General features: G+C 43.2%; 1 protein-coding gene across 1 annotated transcript in view; it reads right to left on the bottom strand.

The window, feature by feature from the left end:
• LOC311023748 (serine/threonine-protein kinase Nek9-like) overlaps nt 1–23355 on the bottom strand; it is a 268007-nt gene that overhangs the window by 145629 nt on the left and 99023 nt on the right. Inside the window, exon 6 of the mRNA XM_084025764.1 lies at nt 23095–23238. Coding sequence (XP_083881890.1) covers nt 23095–23238 — 144 coding nt within the window. The remainder of the gene's footprint in view (nt 1–23094; nt 23239–23355) is intronic.

Raw genomic sequence — 23355 nt, forward strand, 5'->3', positions numbered from 1 at the left:
CGCAGTCACAGCATCTGGTCGTCATTGCCTCAAAACCAACCATGGCATTCCCCATTCACATCTAAGCTATACTAGGTGCCTCCTATTCTAGGTTAGCCATGCCTGAGGGCATGCTAATTACCTTCTCTCTCTCTCTCTCTCTCTCGCTCTAAATTAACCGACTTTCACTGGGACTCTGTCGCCACTTTCAATCCGGCATTGATAGCAGACGGAGAGGAGGGGAGTGAGTGAGCGAGGGGGGAACGGGAGGGAGGAGCAAAGGGGTGAAAATAGAAACAAACTAATAATCTTCTACATTGCCTCCTAAACGAGAGCCACTCTGTCCCTAATGTAGACAAGTCATTTTGTACAAGCCGTTAAAGCCCACTGGGCCAGGCGAGCATGCAGTGCAGGGCCGCCTGTTTCAAAGATCTTTTGCAATCAGTTACACAATGGACCCCCTCATTTTATGCTGCTACATCATAAAAGTGCTCCTTTTGTTACATTTCCATCCTTAAAAGGGTCTTAATCCCCAGCTTTTCAGGCTGGTCTATGGCAAATTCCTAAGGGACATCCCATTCGCTGCAAGGGCTGGAGTGACCCACTCAGAAACCAGCATGCAGGGCTTTGAGCTTTTCTTCTGCTGCCACTCTCCAGAGAACATTAAATCGTACTTTTCATCCCCCTCACCATAGGGGGAAGCCCCTTAATGATGACAGAGAAAGAGAAATTCCTCCACTCGGTCCTATGACACCATTCTGCTGTCAAGCGGGCGTCTCGGCGGACAGAGAATCAAACATGGCTTCCTGCAGGTGGAACGCCAATGAAGGTCATGGTACAGTCCAAAGAGGAGAGAAGGAGGGAAGGAGGTAGAGGAAGAAAGAGAGAGGGAGGGAGGGAGGGAGGGAGGGAGGGAGGAGGCACTTCAGAGGGAGCCCAGCTTTTCCTGTACAAATTAAGTCATCTTCTGAAAAAGGAGGTAAAAAAAAACACTTGCAGCTTTCATTCCATCATACTTCATGCGTTACGCAGCCATTTGATTTTTGAATAGCAGACATTTCTAGACCTCAAACTGTTTTACTCTTTGCAAGCGCTCCACATAATGTGGATTCCTCCAATCCAACACTTGACGGGATGGTGTATGCCCTCGCAACTCGTTTTGAGTTTGTCTGGGAGAGAGGGGGAATCTAATCAGTTTGAATCCCCCCTCTCCCCCCCACCACCACCACCAGGCCTGCTTCACACCGGACCCCCTCAATGAGAACTTTGTACCAAAATAAAACAAGTGTCAATCAAGAAGTCAGCCAGTCAACATTCAGATGCAGTTCCTGTTATTTCCCCAAGAGATACCCCCGAAGTTTGATGAGTTTTCCAATCTGTTTCCAGTAATTATACTTGAGTGCACATGAGAGGACATGGAGCTCATGCATTGCCAAAGCAAAAGCTGCCTGCTATACATCAACGAGTACAACTTATTAAAGTTATTAAAGAATTTAGAATATTAAAGACATGAATAAAAGAAATCAAGGTAAATCATTACAGATAAAAAGTGTAAAATCGGCTCAGTGATCCAATCATGGTAATCGTAGTCTTGTGTTGGCGGTGAAGCATGTTGTAATCTCTAGCTTTGTGGCATCTGTGTCCGAGTTAGTGCCCTTATTGTACAGGCAGGTCGGTCAGTTGGGAGACTAATGCAGTGGGATTTGAACGGGTGAAGATGTCACTGATAGTTTCCAGCATGAGACGAACATAGACTTCAATAGTCCATAATCCTCCAGCTACAAGCCTCAGCCCTCTGTAATGGCTTTTCTGACCACTCGGCTTAGGCCAACACAAAAGTCATGGAAATGTGTACATGGAGGTACAAAGACACCTCAAACTGTGGTGTGGCTCTTTGTGGTGCTTTTTTTTTTTTTTTTTTTACCTCAACTCTACAAAAAGTCCTTAGTGTTGTGTTTTCACTTTATTTCACAACCAAATAATAATAATAATGTTGAGAACACATGTGCGAGGCACATTTCACAGTTTGCCCTGAAGTAAATGGAGCATGTCGCAAGGCTCAAAGAAAGCTCAAAAGAAAAGCACCAAAACACAGGAGAAGCCATCAAAAGCAATAATTACATGCAGAGTCAGGGAGGGGTCCAGTATATGAACCAATAATCACAACCAGCGCCGAAGCTAGAATCTGATTAAACTGCTAATGACCTGTCACTCACGAGCGGGGCAGATGTTTATAGATGCCCAGTACCAACCGCACAGCTCATCAGTCAGAGTCAGAGCCTTGGCAGCCGTGTCACCTACCACACCCACTCACTTAACATTACCGCCGAGCAGCGGCGGGGAAAACTCCACAACAGCAGTTCCTTTCAGGTTACTGATGGAGGATGTTGAGAGGTTGGCCGTGCACTTTCACAATCAGAAGGAGAGGGCAGCGGTGTGTTTATTTATTTATCAGCCGTTCCATTCTCACTGTCTTACTTTGGCCGCGGTGCAACGCCGCCGCCGCCACCGCCGCCACCTTTCCTGAGCTGCCCCCCCCCCACCCCACCCCATTTGTGATGTGGAAGCAGCCATTTTCTTGCGGTGACTTCCTCAGCTCTCACCCTGACGCGTGACACTCATGACAAATTGGGTGTGGAAGTGAAGGTGATGGGCTGTGAAAGCAATGCCCCTGCCCCCCACTATACACACTGTGGACATGTACACGAAGGCAGCCAGGCACACAAATACACGGATATCGCTCATGTGTGTGTGTGTGTGTGTCGACCCAATATCACACACACACACACACACACAATGCTCTTAGCCACTCAGCCTTGCCCTGAGCGAAGCGACGAGGGTGTGTTGCAAACAGGGTGATGACCTGGATGTAAAACACACAAAAGGAAAGAAAAACAGGAAATGGAAATCTCGACTTCCATCAATTCCAACTTTGACTCCCAACATGTGTTTTCTACAGCCTCGTCTATTCAAACCGCAGCCCGATTCAATAAGCTGCACTACGGCTCTCCGAGGCATGCACATACTTGCTCGTAATTCTGTTTTTCTTCATCTGTGAAAAAGAAGATCCAGAAAATGGATTTTTTAATTTTATTTATCCCACATTTGAGGTTTACTCCGGTTAATGTGGAACAGATGGATTTCAGCGTTTTTCTTTTTTCAATACGAAACACCAACAACATTCCTCCGACTACTATTATTTTCAAATAATTTACAACCAATTAAAATCCTCACATTACCCACCTTTACGGTGAAAAATTGAGTAATTTCAACCAGGGGAAAAATTATTATACAGAATTGTAAAGCAATTATCATAACATTACACTAATTCCCATAGAAGTATTTAAATTATATGGTTGGTTGATTGCATGATGAATTAAAGAGACATTTTTTTCATACTAAGAACCTCATCCAGCAGCGATCAGGATGGGGGCTCTAAGGCACATTCAAGACCAGACAGGCCGGAACAAGTCTTTTATAGAAATCATATTATTATCATCATCACCTCCAGGGACTTAGTCCCACCTGCAACCGCAGCCTGATACACAAGTGCTTAAGGAACATGTCATTACCATAGTAATACAACAAGATGTTAAAACTTGATGTCATACAACTCAATGTACACTCACCTTACGTTGTTTTAATTATGCCCAGTGTAATGTCACACCTCCAGCTAACAGTTGGCCAAGAGTTTTTTGTTTTTCAGAATGAATGAATAAACTGACGCAGATCCAGACCCAACAATAGAAATCTTTGTCCTTCTAAGCCTCGGGGCAACATTAGAAAAACAGATACCCACTATGAATATTTGTCTAGATGTGGTTTAGATGGTAAGATCTTCCCGGCAGAGAAGATACAAACCACAGAACTATGTATTATTTTTTTGTTTTGATTTGATCAATGACAGTTATATCAACAACACCAAGTATGGATATAGTTTGGTTTAGTTTGATTCATTGGAAAACATTCCAAACACATTGGTGAAAATGCAAGCACATTAACACCAAGGAAGCCAAGAATGACTCTCATTGTGGCCCCTGTAGTTCTATCAGGTCGTCCGCACCACATCAACATGCAGACAGACCATCAGGGTCCAGAGGGGAAGACACATGACCACATACATGTATCTCCATTAGTTCATTTAGGAGAGGAAGTTCGACAACTCAAACGTGTGCGTTCAAACTCACTCTATGACCTGGTTATGTGAATATTCCCATATTTGTCATGTGTGGACCACATGTTAAAAAAAGGTTCTACGTAACCAACATACACGTGAGCGTATGAATGCATGGCCATCAATGGGGTCTGGTTATGCAGAATATTAAAGTCCCCAGCTGAAAAGGCCATTCATAATGTGATTAAAACTTTGCTGAGCTCAGCAGAAACTAATCTCCCGAATGTATCCCGACTGTATGACAATTTTACACTTTTTTTTTTCTTTTTTTTTTACACTGTAACAAGGCCATCACCTGGCAAAGACTCCAATACATACTAATGAGAGGGATGGAGTTATTATTAGATTACTAAGGTGAATGTGATTAGCAAGAACTATAGCTTTGCTTCTTGAAAACATAATTGTACTGCGCATTAAGCTGGAGGCTCACACTATCAAAGTTGTATCAGGCAATTGACAAGGCTTTTATAATTAGGCGTGCTGTTCTTTGAGAGACGAAGACGAAATCTCTGCCACACAATGCACAGCAGGCTATATATTCACTTACAACCCCTACAGGCAGCACAGAACAGCCGCGTTGCCTTTGATCCTTCCACTCAATTGTTTCTAGAGGTTGTTTAGGTCCTTAAACCCTTTTGTGTTCGGCGTAACATCAATTGCAGAGCAAAGACGCTGGTAAAGGAAAGTGGTAGCAAGTATATCGCTTGGTTCCTGAGAAGACAATTTATGTAGTGTAGATGTACTCATATCTGTAGATGCATATCTATCACTCCATCTATTTCTATACCCACTTTTTTCTGTTCAGGGTCACAGGGAGATGGAGTCTATTGGAGCGCACTGACAAGAGGCAATTAAGACCCTCGGCTAAATGTTAGCTTTTTCTTATGTAGCTGATTTGTCTTTAATTAGTACACAAATAGTTCTCGTTAAATATACTAGCACAAACTAAAGTCATAGTTTGTTTTTCTGTTAAAAGGTGACAATTTGATTGATGTGGGTTCACCCTCAACTGGATCATTTGTTGCACACCAAAATACAGCAAGATGTGTCAAGTCCATCAAAAGTGTCCAAAAATGATTAATACTATCTGAAGAAATCCTGAGAAGAATCCATATCATGTCCTCCATATCATTGATGCTGCCAATTCTAAAGTGCCTCCATTCCATGTTTACACATACATTTTTTTTTCTAAGACACCCGGCATCACAAAGCTATAGGCCCCGTCTGTGCACGGTGGCCATTGTGCACACGTCAGGCGAGGCTTTTTTTTGTGCCATTGTGTTCGGTGACAGGCTGAATGAGAGGGAGTGTTTCTCAGTACCAGGATGTGTGGGAGACACCTGCTGGGCCGGGCTGCACCGGCCTGCTCTGCTCCGCCATTAAAACGTGTAGCGCTGGGGGCTCTTTTGTTCGGCAGGAGCTGTTGGTGGCGACATGTTTGAAGTGTCACAAGTGTCAGTCTTTATTAGATTCAGAATGATATTAGGGGACGGAGGAGTACGTTAGTCAAGGAAGGGGAAAGATGGATTGAGCAAGATAGATAGAGAGCATCCCTCATATGCTATCCTCTCCGAATACCCAACACCAAGGCAAATTCTGAGAGGTGACCTGCATGAGATGCTTATATTTCCAGGGGTTATTCTATATCTAATGTCCAAATCTGTGGCTAAATCTCTACTCCAATACATATTTTTGCTTCCTGATATCTCATAACTCAGATGACATGCTAGGTGGAATCATCAGGTGCCAAGTAGAATTAGCAACGCATCAACTTGTTGGATGAAAACACATTTTGATACAAATCAGTGTTAGTAAATCGAAAAAAAAGTAGTTGAAAGGGCACATTATATATAGTAGTAGTTGTATATATTGCAGGCTGCTTCCAGTTCAATTCATCACATAATATTCTGAGGTAATGAAGCATCTCCTTTCTGTTGTTTTCATTAGCATACATTCTTACTGATTGGGAACAATTTCACTGTGTGTGTGTGTGTACACACCCGTGTCTGCATGCATTTTCCAAAATAAGAATACAGGAGAGATAATTCGAGGGTTTGCTGCAGTACAAATACGGAGGTTGCTGGAAGCACGCATCGATTGACATCTGCTCAAATGTTCATCGACAAAAGGAAAAACACTGAGAAAACGAGTGCGAGGGAGAGAGAGGGGTCCTGAGAGGGGGGGAGAAAAATCCATAATTGCTCTCATCGCCATATGATTTTCTGCAGGCAATTTTCAGGGAGCACACACTGACCTTTGCCTACTTAATTCCTGTGCAGTAAAGAAACAGAGAGATGATCACTGAGGCACATAATTACACCCTCATCGATACATGGATCTATGGGATGGGCAATGAATGCAACCCAGGGATAAAAGGACAATACACATTACCCTCACACACAAGCATGTACTCTGACCTACATGCACACACTTTGAAGAAAACACACACATGCACGCACGCACATTATCATAGCACCGGCATGTATTTCTATCTGGATGCAAAGTCAATGTGAAATGCATGGTGGGTAATGATGATGTGAAGGTTTGAGGCTGCAAGCTGGATGGAGGAGCCCCATATGGCTCTCTCCGTCCGTGTCATTACCTTGTTACGCCTCTGACTTCCATTCAGGGAGAGGGGGAGAGAGAGAGAGAGAGAGAGAGAGAGAGAGAGAGAGAGAGAGAGTGAGGATCACCCAAGACCACGATACAACTGAAATTGTCTGGGGTCAACAGTGCCATAATTACTTTAAAATGTCAGCCTGCAATAAAATACAACAGTTCATCTGGCAGAAAGCAAATTAGCTTTGACCATGCCGTAATTACCCTTTCCTGCAGAACCATTAGAAGAGATCAAATCTTCACATTCTCTGTTTGAGGAAAGGCCATCAGAGTACACTCCACCTGACAAGGATGCACATTTGCCATTTGGCAGGGGTAATTAATTGTCCTTATAATAGAAATTTTATATTGGACTTCCAAATGGAAAAAAAGTGTAATAACCTGCCAGTTTTATCTTAACCATTTGCCGACACCCTTTGCCTCTTGCTCTCTCGTCATATCTTCTTCCTTGTTTTCCCCTCTTCCTGTTTGACTTTAGCAGCTGATTGATTCGTAGGTTCAAATCCTCAAACAGAGGATTTCTTACTGGCATCTTTCCCCAATCATGACATATTCAACGTAAACATGCTGATCTCCAACGAGAGTGTTTTTTTTTCTGAAATGAAAATCAAAAACCCTCCATCCTTATGAATGAACTACAATTTTATACTCATTCTTTTAATTCTATTAAATTATCATCCAATTGCGGTTACTCAAGATTGCCGATAGCTGATTGCCGATGGAGAGGAGAACAGCTATACCCCTCCCACCTGTCCCCACTGGCAGCCAACACAGACACAACTGGAGACCCAGGTCGTATAGCTGGGTCCTCTGGAGGGAAGGGAGGCCCCGGAGAACCAGAACCAGGACTACATGGAGGAAGACAGTCAGACCTTGCTGAAGTAAAATGAGAGGCTATCTAAAGGGAATCCATGTTTAGGGCCGTTAAGCGACGATCAAAACGCTTCCAAACTCTCTATTATGCACCTTTAAATACGGGTAAGAGATTAAAATGAGACGTGTTTTCCCACAATACATGGAAGCGACGCGCCACCAAGCTCTGTGTTATGGCAATCAGTGGTATTGTGATCGATTTCTTTAAGCCCCCGTGTGTTTCGTAAGCACAGGTACCACGTTTTGTGTGAAGATTATTATCATGTTAAACTCCATTCCTCTCCTGAGCCTCCCCACTATGTCTACGCTTTTAGCGATTAGCGCCTGAGACAGTGGGAGAGGTTTCCTACGAAGCCGTGCTAACTGAATGGGGATTAGGTGCGGAATAGCTGGGCGTGGATGGAAGCCCAGAGTAGTCGATTGGAACTGTATCTCAGGTACATGAGCGAGATGCTGTACTACCGCCGCCGAGCTGCTTCTTCCGCTGAATCTAAATCGCAGCTCAAGAGCATTGTAACCTTATCAAATTAGCTTTGGGCCCAGTCTGTCAGCCAGTGCTGCTGGGTTGGCAGTCACCACCGTGATTAGTCATATTGAATTATACATTCAGAGCATGTACGACACCTTCCACATCAACACAATACATAAAGCCACTCACACACACACACACACACGGAGCCAGAGACATACTGTAGTCAGAATACATACACAATCTCACACAGCCAAGGAAATAAGCACACATATATGAATGCGCATGCAAGCACACACACACACACATAAAGAAAAAAAAACACACACACACTTTCTGTTTTGGAACCGGGTGATGTGGATGTGCGTAAACAGGATTAGGGGAGACGGTTCCACTGTCACACAGACCTCCAGATTGTAATTCTCATGCCTCTCTGACAGCTTGGCACGGCACTAAGTCACCTAACGTTTGCCTCGACATGAAATCCAGACCTGGGCACAGATGAGGTTATCAGTGGGGATGGAGGCGTGGGAGGAAACGCTTCTATTGGGAGAACTCACACCTGGGCTTGGTTGACCGAGGGGAATGAAGGTATCTACCATTTCTAGCATACCTACTGTGATGCCTGAGATTCAGACGCTCTCCTCATACACGTGTGAAACCTGAAATCTGAAAGTAGCTGAGCGATTACAATCCTCTTCATTAAATTTATCTCTTGCGACATAAACTTTTAATATGCACACCAGACGTGTGTATGGGACTTCCAGGGCAGCTTAAATGACTGCAACCTGTAATTACTGTTCCAGCACTTGATTAGAATAATCTGATTGCAATTATTCAGTGACTTTAAAATACAGGCCCGGAGCTACAGAACAATAATTCAAGGGCAGTGATTGTGAGCGTGTTTCTTTTTTGGCTGTAAAATGACGTTTTAATCGACACGGAGTGAAAGAGGTTCCCTGCTAAGGAGCCAGCTCCCTCAATTAAAGCCCATTTATGAAGTGAGGGGGAAGACGTTGTGCTGCGATGTGGAGTTAATCACCAGGCAGACACTTAAAGAGTTCTCACGGATCAGGGAACTAACCCCTCTAACGGGTAAACAGGCAGGAACGCAGCACTCCGGCAAGGCCACCAAAACACACGCACGCATGCCGACATTCACGCCAGCACTTACTGTGGTATTATGTTGTTCCTTTCCTTAATTAATTAGCTGAAAGAATCGAAAAGTCACAGCCTATGGGAGGGTTTTTTTTTTTTTTTTTTTTGTTATGATCACTTGATTAAAAGAAAAAATTCTAGATTAAAATGCGCGTGCAGTCAGTCGATAAAGACATGTCAATTGTCTCCCACGTATATTCTGGGGCAACAAAGTTAGATAAGTGATCGCATTTAACAGGCAACTCTAATGTGTCTCATCACTCTAAGGAGTCTGTGGTGGATTAATTAAAAAACTAATACAACGTGAGGGAGACGCATTGCCCAGTTGGCACTGATTCCATGGTCAAAGTGAAGGACAAAGATGGTGACTGGAATCTTTGACTTTTATTCCGTGGTTCTGATTTACCTCGGAGACAGGTTTTTTTTTGTCCCCGCCTTACAGGCTTGACCCACCCCCGGATGATTAACAGAATGGATTCCTTCAACACACATACATGTAGAGATGAGGACGAGGGCGCCAGCGGGTGCTTACACTTACACGGACTTAAAATGAAATCTAAATTGATGTCCATTGTATTTGTGAAAGCTTTATTGTAACCATCCTCGATTATTCTGTTTCATAATTGACTGTACATCACTAACAAAAACGCGCCACCAAGAACGCATTAATCAGTATTACTCTGCCTTAACCTCGGTAAGTGGCACAATAAGAGACATGCCCTCTCTAATCAGCTTCATTGTGTTATATCACCTCCGCTCTAACTATATCACAGAGAGTTCAAAGACCTCACACTACATGTTATTGCTAAAACCATCTTTAATCAGCGGCATTGGTCTTTGTTAGATCGCGGAGGTCTACGTTGTAATGAAAACGCCAGCTAGCTCTGATAGCAGCCTAATTGGGAGATAATGAGCCAATAACATCAATGGCTAATGACACACCGAGTCTAAGTCACACCCCCCTCAGGCCACACAGAGGCTCATTCACCACTGATGGAGTGCATAGCTGGGAAGTCTGACAGAGCTAGACCATGCTCTGTGCAAACAGGCTGTCTTGATGGCTTCATTAGGGTAATGAAAGGCGGCGCTCGACGCTTAAAGATGGTTATAGTGGACCTTAGCTCAAGGGAGCAAATACAGACCATAGAGGATCAGAGTCATGGATCGGATCAGCAGAAAGAAGAGAGCAAATAACTTTTGGAGATGTCCCCATCATTTATTTGCCACTGATACAGATTACCCAATGAGCCATTTCAGCCAATGCAAATCGTTTTGGTTGTTTATTTTTTAATAATAGCAGCTGGTATACAAGGCTCCAGACTATTTTTTTCCCCCACCACCATTAAGTCAGTGTAAATAGTCAATTATTTTTAATGTTAAAGTGGTTATTTGCATAAAAACACACAATTAAAATGATTAGGAAATAAAAGATCATATTTTTATATATAATGTATTATAAGCTGCTTAGAGCTGGTGTTAGGGAGTTAAACAGGTCATAATTCCCTCTCTAATATGCATTTTATATTGCTGTGAAAACGTCTCCTTCAAACAACTGTAGTTATTTCAGTTTCTCACCAAAAAAAGAAAGCATTCGAACACATCATGAGCAATTTACTTTTGCTCGATACGCCTTTTTACTGAATCGAGCCTGAACGGATCGTAATGTAACTCAAAGGAAGCTCCGCACGTTAGCTCATAATGTAAATTAGTAGCTCTCCTCCTGCATATATTTAACATGGATTTGTTTTTCACAATATAGCATTTCCAGAGATTATCAGAGCTACTAGAAAGCATTTATGTTGATTGCATTTTTTATATATAAATATTGGCTTTTGGCATTAAGTATTTCACTTATGTAAACGTAATTTCATTATCAAAAGAGACGATTTAAACTGCATTTAAAAGGAAAATGCGGGGCCGTCGCTCTACTATGTGGATGTGAATATTATGTGTAATTTGTTTGTTTGTGAGAGTCTGAACGGGGGCTGGGGCTGGGGGGATTGACAGCTTAAGCACTGTACGAGTGTGTGGGCGTGGGCACCAGTAAGTGGGTTGAAGGGGGCTGAACTTTTGTCAGGTCTCAACAATGAACTAGCTAACAGTAAACAAGCCTGATGATGCATAATCACATTAGGAGAGACACCAAGCATGGAGGAACGACCCTGCTAATCCACACTGTGCTAGCTGTGTAACCTGCACATAATCCCTGGGAGAAGGAGCGGGGTTGAGAGGAAGAGAGTGCAGCGAAGGGGAGAGGAGGACCAATGGAGGCTTTGGAATTGAATTACTGTATGTAAAAGCTTTAGGCCAATTAACCAGGTGTTTAAAAAGCTCTGCCCCGCTGTAGCTTGCATTCATATGATAGGGGACGGTGTTTTTCATTTCCTGTGGAGGGCTCAATGATGTGGGCAGTTTAATGAAGCAGGGATGCATGACATGCGAGCGAATAAAACACCTTAGTGGTGCTAAAAAATGGGTCGGAGCAAAAACACCCAAAGGTGGCAGCAACTACAATTTATGCATTAGCTTTAAACATCCAAGGATACAGGAATGATGCTGATGAACTCTTCAAGCCTAAAGTTACACTACTACAGTGTAGAATCCACTTTGCCTTTCCTTTGAGGGTCATTAAGGAATGGAACAAAATCCCCATTATATTCATCAGTATATTTGGACCTATGATAGATGTATTGTGTTTTGGAAATTGTATTTGTGTTAATTGCATTAGTTGTATTACTGTTGTTAGTGTATTAGCGTCGACCTGCCCGGGGACTACGGATGAAAATGAGCTAGTAGCGAAATCTACAATGCATCTCTTCTCATTATGTGAGATTAATGTTTTTGTATATTGTCCCTGACAAATAAATGTAATAAACTAAACTAAACTCTGCCTCCTGCTGCATTATAGACATAGAACAGGCACACCATGGAGGATCAGCAGGACCACCAGGTGCAAAGTAGGCCTACTAGATACTACTGTATATTCCCACTTGAGCTATGAGGCCTGACAACACATCGTCACACATAACAGTCGATTCCACAGAACAGCTAGCACTGGGCTCTGGGTTTAGGCTGTAAAGTCTATTATCATATTATCGGTTCAAAAGCTTATTTTGCAAAAAGACAAAGGAGATGCTAAATGAGGAAAACTTTGTCTCACAGAGTATCGTGTTGAACTTGCACTAATATCATAAGCCGCCCTCTTCTTCGATGCATTTTTCAAAACTTTGCTGAGCAAACTTTTTTTTCCCACCAACTTCTGTACAGCTGAGGGGAAATTCATCATTGTCAGCCGGTGGATCAAAAATGGAGAGCGGCTGAAAATGACAGATACAGCAAAAGTGAAGAAGGGGAAGGTGGGTGGAGATGATGTGGGGAGTGAGGATACAGAGAGATTGGAGTCAGACAATGAGCAATGGTGGGGAGTGTTATCACGCGTGCATGTGTGGGTGGGTGGAGTAGGTTTGTGTGCCGGGGACCAGCTGGACTTTGAGTACTGCCTACTGGTTCTGCCTGCCATCCTGATCCCTTCATCATTACCTTTCAACTTCCATTGTTAAGTGAACTAATCGTCTGCTTGGTGAATTGTTTGGAATAATCTTACTCCAATTACAGCAAACTGCCTTAAAATTCTGGACCTATAACCTCATGTGATGTTTCCATTGCAGCTCTAGTAGAGTTCGAGGTAAATAGCTGTAAAATATCAATAACCGATGTCACATTTTGGTATCAATTCTTCAAATTCAGTCCCGCCATTCCAATTTGTAACAGAACGTTATCATTATTCTGCCTAGCGTGAACAATTTTGACCCTCTCCGTTCCATTTTTCATCCACGTCTCTAAAGCCCTCCCATCTGTTTATCCAACAGAAGAACATGCCTGCAGCCGGTTTCTCCTCCAGGTCTAGCACAGATTAGCAGGTGAACTCTGAACCGCGTACTGACGCCGCAACCCGGAGAGGTCAACAACTGAAACTGTTCTCGATCCCACAGTTCACACACACACACAAAGCACCTATAACCACACAATCACATCCAGTTTGCGCCAACTGCTAATGTGTTACAACAGTCCATTGGCTCCAATTTGCCATACCTGAACACAACGTCTAGCCGCTGTTGCCATACAGTGACGTTTGTTCATAAAAACCCTCCGCCTTTAGTAAAGGTTTATTGTTTTTAGAACAATAATCACCACAAAAGTGATGCCAAGTAAGACGCTGCTTGGCTGTGGGCTTGATGGGACTCAGACAAAAGCAAAAAGAAAAAATCCTCCACAGCTAAGTGATTTTAATAGATACAGCAGATGTGATCAATTAAATGACATAATGAATGGTGACAGATAAATGGCATGTTTACAAACTGCCGTTGTCCACCCACAGAAAGCAGGGGATAATCAAGTTGTTACTGTTTTTGAGAAGTTTGCCTCACAGGCTAGGAGTACAATTTCTGTCACATTGGTTTATATTCATCAACCCGTCCTCAACCCAACTTTCCGACCCTTACTTAAGACAAATGTGTCACACTTGTGTTACATCAAATACTTTGTATGAGGTATTTTACCTTCAATAAATGCTTTTCTTGGAATCCCTCGTTCTCAGGATGAAATGCACCAGTTTAAGTATTGAATATTGTGAACATTTCGCTTCTCTTGGTCTTTTTAGGGATGCATAATCCAGCCTGAAGACAACCAGTGTGTCAACCAGCTGAGCTTTCTTAAGAATAATGCATGTCAGGGAGAGCGCAGAGGAAGAAAGGAAGAGGTACACTCCTCAATGAGTCATTTTCAAATTCACATTTCTTCTTTTGTATCCTCAAAATCCAAACGACCGACTAGATGTATGAATAAAACGAATGCTAAAAGCCTTTGGATGGTGTCTATCTGTTTATGTGTGGGGAAGACATAATTCAACTCATTGCCAAATGTTGTTTGAATTCAATACACCCCTGTTATGCACATTTATAGCATTGAGTGAGACATTCATAGTTATAATAGAAGTAAAAGCAAGAAGAATGAGTTAAAAGAAGAGGAGGCAGAAGAGAAGAAAACAAGGTCTTGAATGAAAGCCAATAACTTCAAGGGCCTGAACTTGGCCACTGAATTCTGCTTTGAAAATGTTCTTATACACACGGGGAGGAGAAAGTAGTGCCTGTAGAAGAACTAAAAAAGGAGAAAGAAAAAAAGGGGAGGTAAAGAAACAGACCGAGAGGTGAGGAGAAATCAAATTGATGAAGCAATGGATGTGAAGTTATGAGAAAAAGAGTGGAGGGCGGAGTTCTAGCCTCCACACCCAACTGACCTGTTTCCAAATAATTACCAGGAGGGAAAAAAAAAAAAAGACTAAATCCCTGAGAACAAGCAGTTTTCACACTCGAGCACACAAAGAGAAGGACCAGCTCAGAGATGAGACGGCTGGCCGCATTGTACTGCCCCACTTAAATCTTACTTTCAATTCGCTAAATGTGCTATTTGACTTGGCAAAGGAGCTGGTATGTCCCATGGAGCAGCAGGGTGTCCTACCAGGACTCTGCCAAGTGTGCTGCAGCCCTGCTGAACAGCCTTCACCTTGGCTAGCTAGTGACCTTAGATGTAGCGGGTGCTTCAACTCAGTGGAGAAAGTGGGAAAAAATGAGAATAATCATAACCTCTAGTGGTTTAGGTTAAGCCTTTTAATTAAAATATATATAAATTTGAAAGTACTTAGACAACAAGGGGATGAAATAGACAGAAAAGGTCTTCAGGGGAAAGAATGTTCTACCATTGATTGAGAGGAATAGAACCAAACTGTCCATTCTACAGTAGTTAACACTGGTCTGGCCTGGTCTGGCCTGGTCTGGTCTGGTCTGATCTGATCTGGCCTCGCCCAGAAATATGCCTATTTTTTTGTGATTTCTTGTGATGTAAATAAAGACCACGTGAACAACTTGGTTGTATAGACTGTGCTGTGAAACCAAAAATAATGCAAAGTTATTAGAGAAGTGGAAAAATCCAATAAAACCCCTCAGTGATTGGCCTCAGACAGAACGCCTATTATTTCACTTTTCTACGACGATAAATCAGAAGTTATTACGGGGACTTGTCAAGTGAAATGACTTTCTAAACTCATAAGCTATATATTCAACACAAGCAATTAAAGTTGGATACAGCTGATCCCACATTTGGCTGTAAGATATGCAAACCATAAACTGCTTCATCTAAATAAAACAGGGCTTTACATTTTTTCAGATATGTGCCAATCCCATTGGAAACGCAATCTATTACTTTCCATTCTGAACGGTGCAGTTTACAAAAAAAAATCTTGTTTTTTTCTGTTTCGCCTAAAATTTCATCACAGCTCTCTATTAAATAAAAGATGCCGGGATCATGTGTTGTTTTTACAGCATAGTTCATTATAAGGTCAGGAGTACATAAAACCCTATACAGCTATAAGCCCTGCACAGTGAAACTTGACGTTGGGTGTTGTGTGTTAATGGCTCTTTTTTTTGCTCACGGTTGTTTTGCCAAAGATTCATGCGAGGTCCAGACTCAAGGGGAGGACAACTCACGACAACCCGGAAAAAAAAGGAGCAATCTATGGCTGCCAACATGATAAACCTGTAGGGAGGAGCCCCAGACACCCAGCTCCATGAAACACTCATCCTCAAAAAACAGGCCCTACCATCTTAAACTCACAGGAATTTGAAAGATGAGGCACCCTACGCCATCCTCCCCCATGGCCAACGTTGTGAAAATAAAATAGAAGTGAAACATGGAGACGGAGAGAGATCCTGTGAGGAGGACAGGAGGAGAGGATGAGGAATTACGCCAGGGTCTGAAGATTCATTTTTAGAGGTTGGATTTAGAGAAATGGTGTCTGGCAGCAAGCGCAGGGTCAAGCCCTGCAGGCCTGGAGCTCAAGCAGCCATCTTGGCAGTGTCTCCTTTAGTGCTGTAATAGAGGAGGGGGGGATTGCTTTACAAGGTAAATCAGTCTGCCAAGACCTTCCACTTCCTTTTTCCCACTGTTACACTTAATCAACTTCTATTTTTATTCTTTCAGACGGTTAATCTTTGATCAGAAATATATTGCTGGGCCGATGAGCAGCGTAAACATCCACATCATCTGGAGCAGAAATCACGACTTCCTGTAGCTATATCGGGATGACGATACTCAGAAGGGTAATCAGGGCATCAGATGGCGTATGCCGTCACCCCCACAAGGACTATGAGGCCGTTTGTCTTCCTCCCTATTCACGGGAATACATTTGGGATGTAAAGGATCAACCTTGAGTTCAGTAATGTTCGATAAACAAGGGAATTCAAATAATCACGGTGACATATTTCGCTCTCCTAGCCTCGGGTTTCTTTGTCTCCCCGTCTCACACACACGTTCACGGTGCACTCCCCCTCCGCCGGGCCTCTTACATGGGAAAATTAGACGAGCCATGAAAGGCATACAGTGTTGATCCAGCCGATAAGCTGACCAATTGGGTCCATTTATCAAGGAAAACCTTTGCTCAAATGTGATCCCTGTGTGTGATGGAAAGCCTTCTGACAACTCTATTCCATCCACGTCTCTGTGGTTCTTGGCGTGGTCGCCCTGCAGAAACTCTAGCAGTGTTATTACAGATCTTTAGTGGCCTACAACAGGACATTAGTTAAAACAAATATGTAAATCTAGGTCAGAGAGAGAGATGAGGGGGGGGGGGGACGTTGAACGATGTATGCCAGATAAAACTATGTCTAGGAAGACAGAGAAATGACCTGAACTGTCTTCATGCTTCACACACAGTTAGATGTAATAAATTAAGGAAAACAGTGGCTGATCAGGGAGCGGCAGACAGTAAATAGAACCCATCTGGAACGGGTTTCTGTGTCTCTTCTGTGCAAGATGAAACTCAAAACTCCTATCAGATCTGAACGCTGTGCAGCAATAATAGCTGAATATTCATTTTGGTGCAAGCGGAAGACAAACATTCTGGTTCTTAATGACATCTCCAGGGAGGAAGTTCATTACGCGAGGTTGTTACGCAACAAAACCCTGTCACTTGGAGAGGTCAGAGGAGGTTCACACCGCTAACATTAGCGGGAAAAAAAAAAAACCCCATTGGCAATTGGGTTAGTGACACTTCCTGCATGAAATAACAACTTTGAAAGAACTGGGATACAAGTAACATCAGGTCTCCGAGTAGACATGACACGACATCACTATCGTGGCCTACTTTGAGCCAGGCAGCAACCCGGCGTCATGGCAGCCGTTTAGACTTTGTGTAGGCGCAAGCAGAAAAGGTGTATCAGCATGTCGACCACTCAGGACAGATAACAATCAAGACCTGATTAATGTCTTACTTATTGGTTCAATACAAGAGTTTGATTCACCATACTAACCTAATTTGGGTTTAAATATATATATATATAATATTTGCCATAAATGGTCATCCAAGCAATCAGTGCTATAATGTTTTATTCTGAAAAACAAGTGTTGAAATTATTGATGGTAGCTGTCTGTAGCTGATATGTTACTCTGATCTATGTATTCTATAACTTCATGGCTTTTATTCAACTTGTCATACACTCAAATTACACCACTTCTTGCAAGAATGAGTTATGAAATACAAAAATATATATTATTTTAAAACTCCAAAAGTAAAAAGTTTCATGAAGTTTATGTTGAATCACCATTAACAACACAATGCAGTAAAACAACTTTTCTATGCAAACTTAATCTAAATCAATGCAAAAAACTTCTGAAAGTTTACCCCGCCCCGAAAAAATTAAAAATTGGAGGAGAAAGCAATGAATCAAATAATCATTGTTGTATATTTAAGGTGGTAGTGTATTGCATTAATGTGTCCATGTAAAGTGGATATGCAAATCTGTGTGGAGAACACGTTGGATGCCGATACGGAGGTGGTCTACACGAAAAGTAAGAAATGGCCAAAAAATTCTGTGTGTGTGTGTGTGTGTGTGTGTGTGTGCGCACATACTGTATCTGTGTGTGTGTGTGTGTGTGTGTGTGTGTGTGTGTGCGTACTGTATCTGTGTGTGTGTCTGGGAAAGCACTGTAGCTGTAGTTGCACACTGTTCTGTGCACTGATTGATGGTTGCTGTCCATGCAGGCCTACATTTCTGAGTGGAGGGGAGTCATGAGCAAAAACAAGATGGAAGACTGTGGAACTCTCTACTACAAAGAATAGTAAGACTCTGCACCGCATACACACACTGGAGAGACACTCGAACCCCCCCAACACACACACACACACACACACACACACACACACACACACACACACATGCACACACACCACACCCACAGATCCACTTCCCCACCTCCAGTGCTTGAAGATCTACCTGCCAGCTGCTGCCAGTCGCAGGGAAAGATGGGCTTTGTTGGTTTTGTGAAGCCCACCGACAAGACCCCCCTGGAGACTGCAGGTCTCCAGCAGCACAAGCCTCAGCCTTATCCACTCCGCCGCACAGGCAATCTGTTTTCTATATTGCCAGCCTGTATCACTGTACTATGCACTATAGAACAGCAATTGAGCAGGAAATTAAGTTAGGGGATCGGTATTTGGCGGAGGAGAACAAGCTGGTGTGGTCTTCCCTCTCCACATACAAGGATCATTAAATATCACACGAGTTTCTTGATAAATTCCCTCTTCTCCTCTCTCTGCTGTTCCCATCAACTCCCCCTTCTTCATCCCCTCTCCTCTGTCTTTCTGTCGCTTTTCTTTCTTCCTCAATTTCCCCCTCGTCATCTGCCCGCTTCTGTCTCGCCGTGCTGTATTTGCAGAGTGTATGAAACAAAACATCCTAATGGATGTTTGAACAGCTTGAGATGTGTCGGCCTGGGAACTACCTCCCTGTGACAGGGAGCTCTGGCAGGGAATCTAGACCTTTACGAGGGGAAAATAGGGGACATTCTTCTTTGTTTATTTCTTTTCTCTCTCTCAGGGTCCTTGTCTGTAGTCCCGCCCCCTCCCTCCTCTGTCTATTTTCTCCTATTATTTCTCTGTACATACAAACAGAGGACAGAGTCGAAGCTTTTTTTGGACGAGCAGATGTGGAGGATACATTCGAGCCTTGTTGTCTTTTCTCCTCTTCTTTCCCTCTGTCCTCCTCTGCCTTTCCCCTCCCTCCACTTGTGTTTTCATTGAGTGTGTAAGTGTAAAAAGTTAGTAAGTGAGAGAAAGAGAAGGAGAGAGCGTGAGCTGGGTCAGGATGTCACCGCTCAACCCCGTCATACTTAACTTCCAGTGGTTCTGGTGAGATGAATGAACACGTACACACAACCTTCACACGCCGGTTCTTTTTTTAGTCCTGTGTGAATATTGGATTTTATATTCTGGCACCAAAAAAAAAGGACTTTTTGTTTCTTTTATTAACTTCTTAATCATAAACCTCATTATCAAACTAATAATTAACCTTTATTTCAAATTACGTTTGGGTTAATTTTGGGTATTCAAATGCCCCAGATCTCCACGTATTAATGAAATGTATATTCATAGAAGTCATTGATTTCATTGCACTCCTCTTTTAAACTTTGCATGTCAGAGCGGACACATTTTATGCCGGATACATTAAATAAATTGTATTTTTTTATGTTTAAATGCATATTTAAGAAAGCTACGTTTGAGTTTGTTAATATCCAATGTGGATTATTAAAATAAAAGATTCATGTGCTCATGTGGAAACAGTTATTTGACCGACATTTTGAGTTTGTTTTTGCACAAACCTTAAAGGAAGACAATGGATGCCTTACTGCCTCCGACTAAAGACAAGCAGTGGATATCAGAAACACACTCGCAAGGACAAAGAGCTCTTACCGCTCCAATCCGAGGTCAATCAGGGGTGTTGACAGCTAAATTAACAAGTGCTACAAGCACCATTACATTTGGCTCCTGCTTGTGTAACAATGGATAGATATACCAATACACTGTCCGACAGATAATCATAAACAAATCAATGTCTATAAATAAGCGAATGAAAAGAAAAATATGGCTCTGGAGGTACGTTTACGACCACACACACACACACACACACACACACACACACACACACACACACACACACACACACACACACACACACACACACACACACAAGGAGCACTCAGGGCTTGTGCAGTGGTCAAGTTAGGGGGAGGCAGTCGCAGAGATAAGGCGCCAAACAGGTCTAAATCCCTCCTGAACCGGTCGTGATGGACAGACAGGCCACCGTTAACAATGCGGTGGGCTTGTGAGAGCAGCAGCTGATGGAAAGATACCCTGGCATTTGCCGTGTTAAGAAGTGGCCCTTAAAGATTTCACACTTCCAATTTCTTTGAATTATCTGCCATCTCCAGCCTGTCACTCAGCCTGACAATCTCAGATTCTTGCCCACTGAGGCACCAGACTGGTTATTGACGAAGCAATCCGCCGTGAAAAGCCAAGCCTGATAAAACATTAGTCAAACAACACTACGTACAACTCTTAGACCCAACCTTGAACGCGGGCTGGATGCTCCGGCTCTTCGTTCACCATTACAGTTTAGCATCTAATAAAAAAAACACGCTGCCGTTCACGCATTATATTGAGTGTAGTTTCAGTGCAGCAGCAGCAGCAAACATTACACTGGTCTCTGAAACTTTGTGACAACGCAGGCAGAAAAAAACCCTCTGCCACATATCACCACTCGCTAGATTGAAGGGTGCAGAGCAGGATAGATTTGTTAGAGTCCACCTAAGGCAGTGATGACAGCCAAAGCCAGTATGACACTGAACAGACTGCTTATCAGATCTTTAATGGTTTGATTCGCTTGCTGCTCCAGACAGGCCATGATAGAAATATCACAACATCCCCATTACCCTCAGCATTCAGAACATAGTGCACAGCCTGTGCTTTCTATGAATTATTAAAAGCAGACAGATTACGCTGCGAGGCTGGAAGTCCAGAGGCATGCTACAGATGCTGCTGAGCAAAACGGTAACATCAGAAGTGTGTTTTTGTTCTCTCTTTTTTTTAAGGGAGGGGGCTTTTTTTTTCTCTTTTTTTTTTTAGGGGTCTGCATCAGATTAGAGAACGTGGCCATTACGTGGAAAAAGGAAATGGTAGGTGGGGTTTGGAAACGTGTGTGTGTGTGTGTGTGTGTGTGTGTGTGTGTGTGTGTGTGTGTGTGTGTGTGGTGTGTGTGTGTGTGTGTGTGTGTGTGTGTGGTGTGTGTTGCAGTGGATGATGAGGGTGAAGGGCGTAGTGTCAGGGCTTGTCTGACATGAGGCCTGGTGGGTTGGCTGGATGGTTGGTTTGCTGTCTAGATGGCCTGGCATCTCTCTCTCTCTCTCTCTCTCTCTCTCTCTCTCTCTCTCTCTCTCTCTCTCTCTCTCCCTCCCTCCCTCCCTCCCTCCCTCTCTCTCCCTGGAGTGACGGGCTGAGACATTAAGACAGGCGTTTTAATTAACTGTGCCACTCTTCCACCTGCTGCCCTCAATATGCTCCGGCCCAGGCAAGCTGTCTCTCATACCACCGACTCTCTCTCGCTCTCCTTTTTGCTCCATATTTCCCATCATTTTTACACTTCTGTTCTCTCCTTTTCATTCTAATTTTTTCAAATCTTGCCCTTTATCACTCCGACTTGCTCTCCCCAACCCCTCCTATTCCTCTCCATCGCTGCGTCCCTCTGCGGTTTGACCCTAATAAATGAAATCTCATACCAATAGATGATATGACTGAATTAGCCAATTTTTTTATTTTTTCAACTTGCAGGGAATTAATTTCTACATGTGTCCTGTTCTACTGACCCTTTAACTACCCGCCGCCCATCCCACACACACACACACACACACACACACACACACACACACACACACACACACACACACACACACTCTTCAAATCTAGCTGGTAATTCAGCTCTGCCCGACACTCATCAGGCTATTCATTATGGCCTGATTGGAGATGGATATTTCTGTTCCCTCATGACAGAATGAAGCTAGGGATCAAACTGGGGACATTAAAGGATTTAGAAGACCAAATACAACACACCGCGGCTTTGTGTGCGTTTCTGTACACTTGGACATGTGTGCGTGTGCGTGGATGTGAATGTGGGGGTGAATGTGTGCCCATAAATGTTTGTATTAATATGTGTAAATGTATGCCTGGCCGTTTAAGACTCTCATTTAGTGCTGTGACTCCCATAGTTTAATCATTTAGATCATAAATTGAGAATTAATTCAAACAGAACGGAGCAACAAATGATCCACTTTTAGCACTCTACTTAAATTGTATTACAGTTTTAATGGGGTTAATAATAGACGGCACTGGCAACACAGGAAAACGACTCTACAAAGTGTTGTATTAAAAGAATTAATGTCCTCCCTTCAGAGTTAAAGGCAGGTCTTGAAGATACAGCTAAAACTAACAAATGACCGAGCTCCGGCTCCACGATGGGGCCTCAGTCGCAGCCGCTCTGTAGCAAGAAGACGGCGACTGGGGCCAATATATCAGCCGGGGCAGACGGGGAGCATTCATCTGCTGTGTGAGGAAAAGTGACTTTGAAGTTTTTGCGCGGTGAGGTGAAAGAGCAGCCGTGGCCTCAACCTCTGTGTTTATGTAGCCGCACTAGCCCTGGGAGAGCTCTTAATGAAGGATGCGGATAGATGGACACCACGGCTAAAAGCACACACTCACACGTCCGTGTGAGGGCCAAGACACACACCAAGGATTTACGCATACTTTATGTTGAGGTCGTGGACATGTCAGTGTGTACTAGTACAAGCATGTACGGCACCGTGTCTGCATGTGAACAGAACAATTGATCCGCCAGCGGGAAAAAGGCAAAAGAAATAACAGCTAATATAAACGGAGACTTACCTGTTAGTAGCAGGCTATGCCAACACCCTCCAGCGATGTCTCTCACTGGCGAGCTCGGTGACATCACTTCCTCTGGGAGAAGGATGTTCCTCTTTATGTTCCCACACGCCCGCCCACAGCCCCACTGGAACAGCCTGCCGTCACCTGCAGGTCATTAGTGAGTAAATGGATTTCAAATAAAGCAATCATGTGATCAACAGATTTCTTTCTGCTAATTAATCCTATATAGTTTCATTGTGACATTTCCAAAATAATACATAA

The sequence above is a fragment of the Eutrigla gurnardus genome (assembly GCF_963514095.1).
Source record: "Eutrigla gurnardus genome assembly, chromosome: 13".
Classification (NCBI taxonomy): domain Eukaryota; kingdom Metazoa; phylum Chordata; class Actinopteri; order Perciformes; family Triglidae; genus Eutrigla; species Eutrigla gurnardus.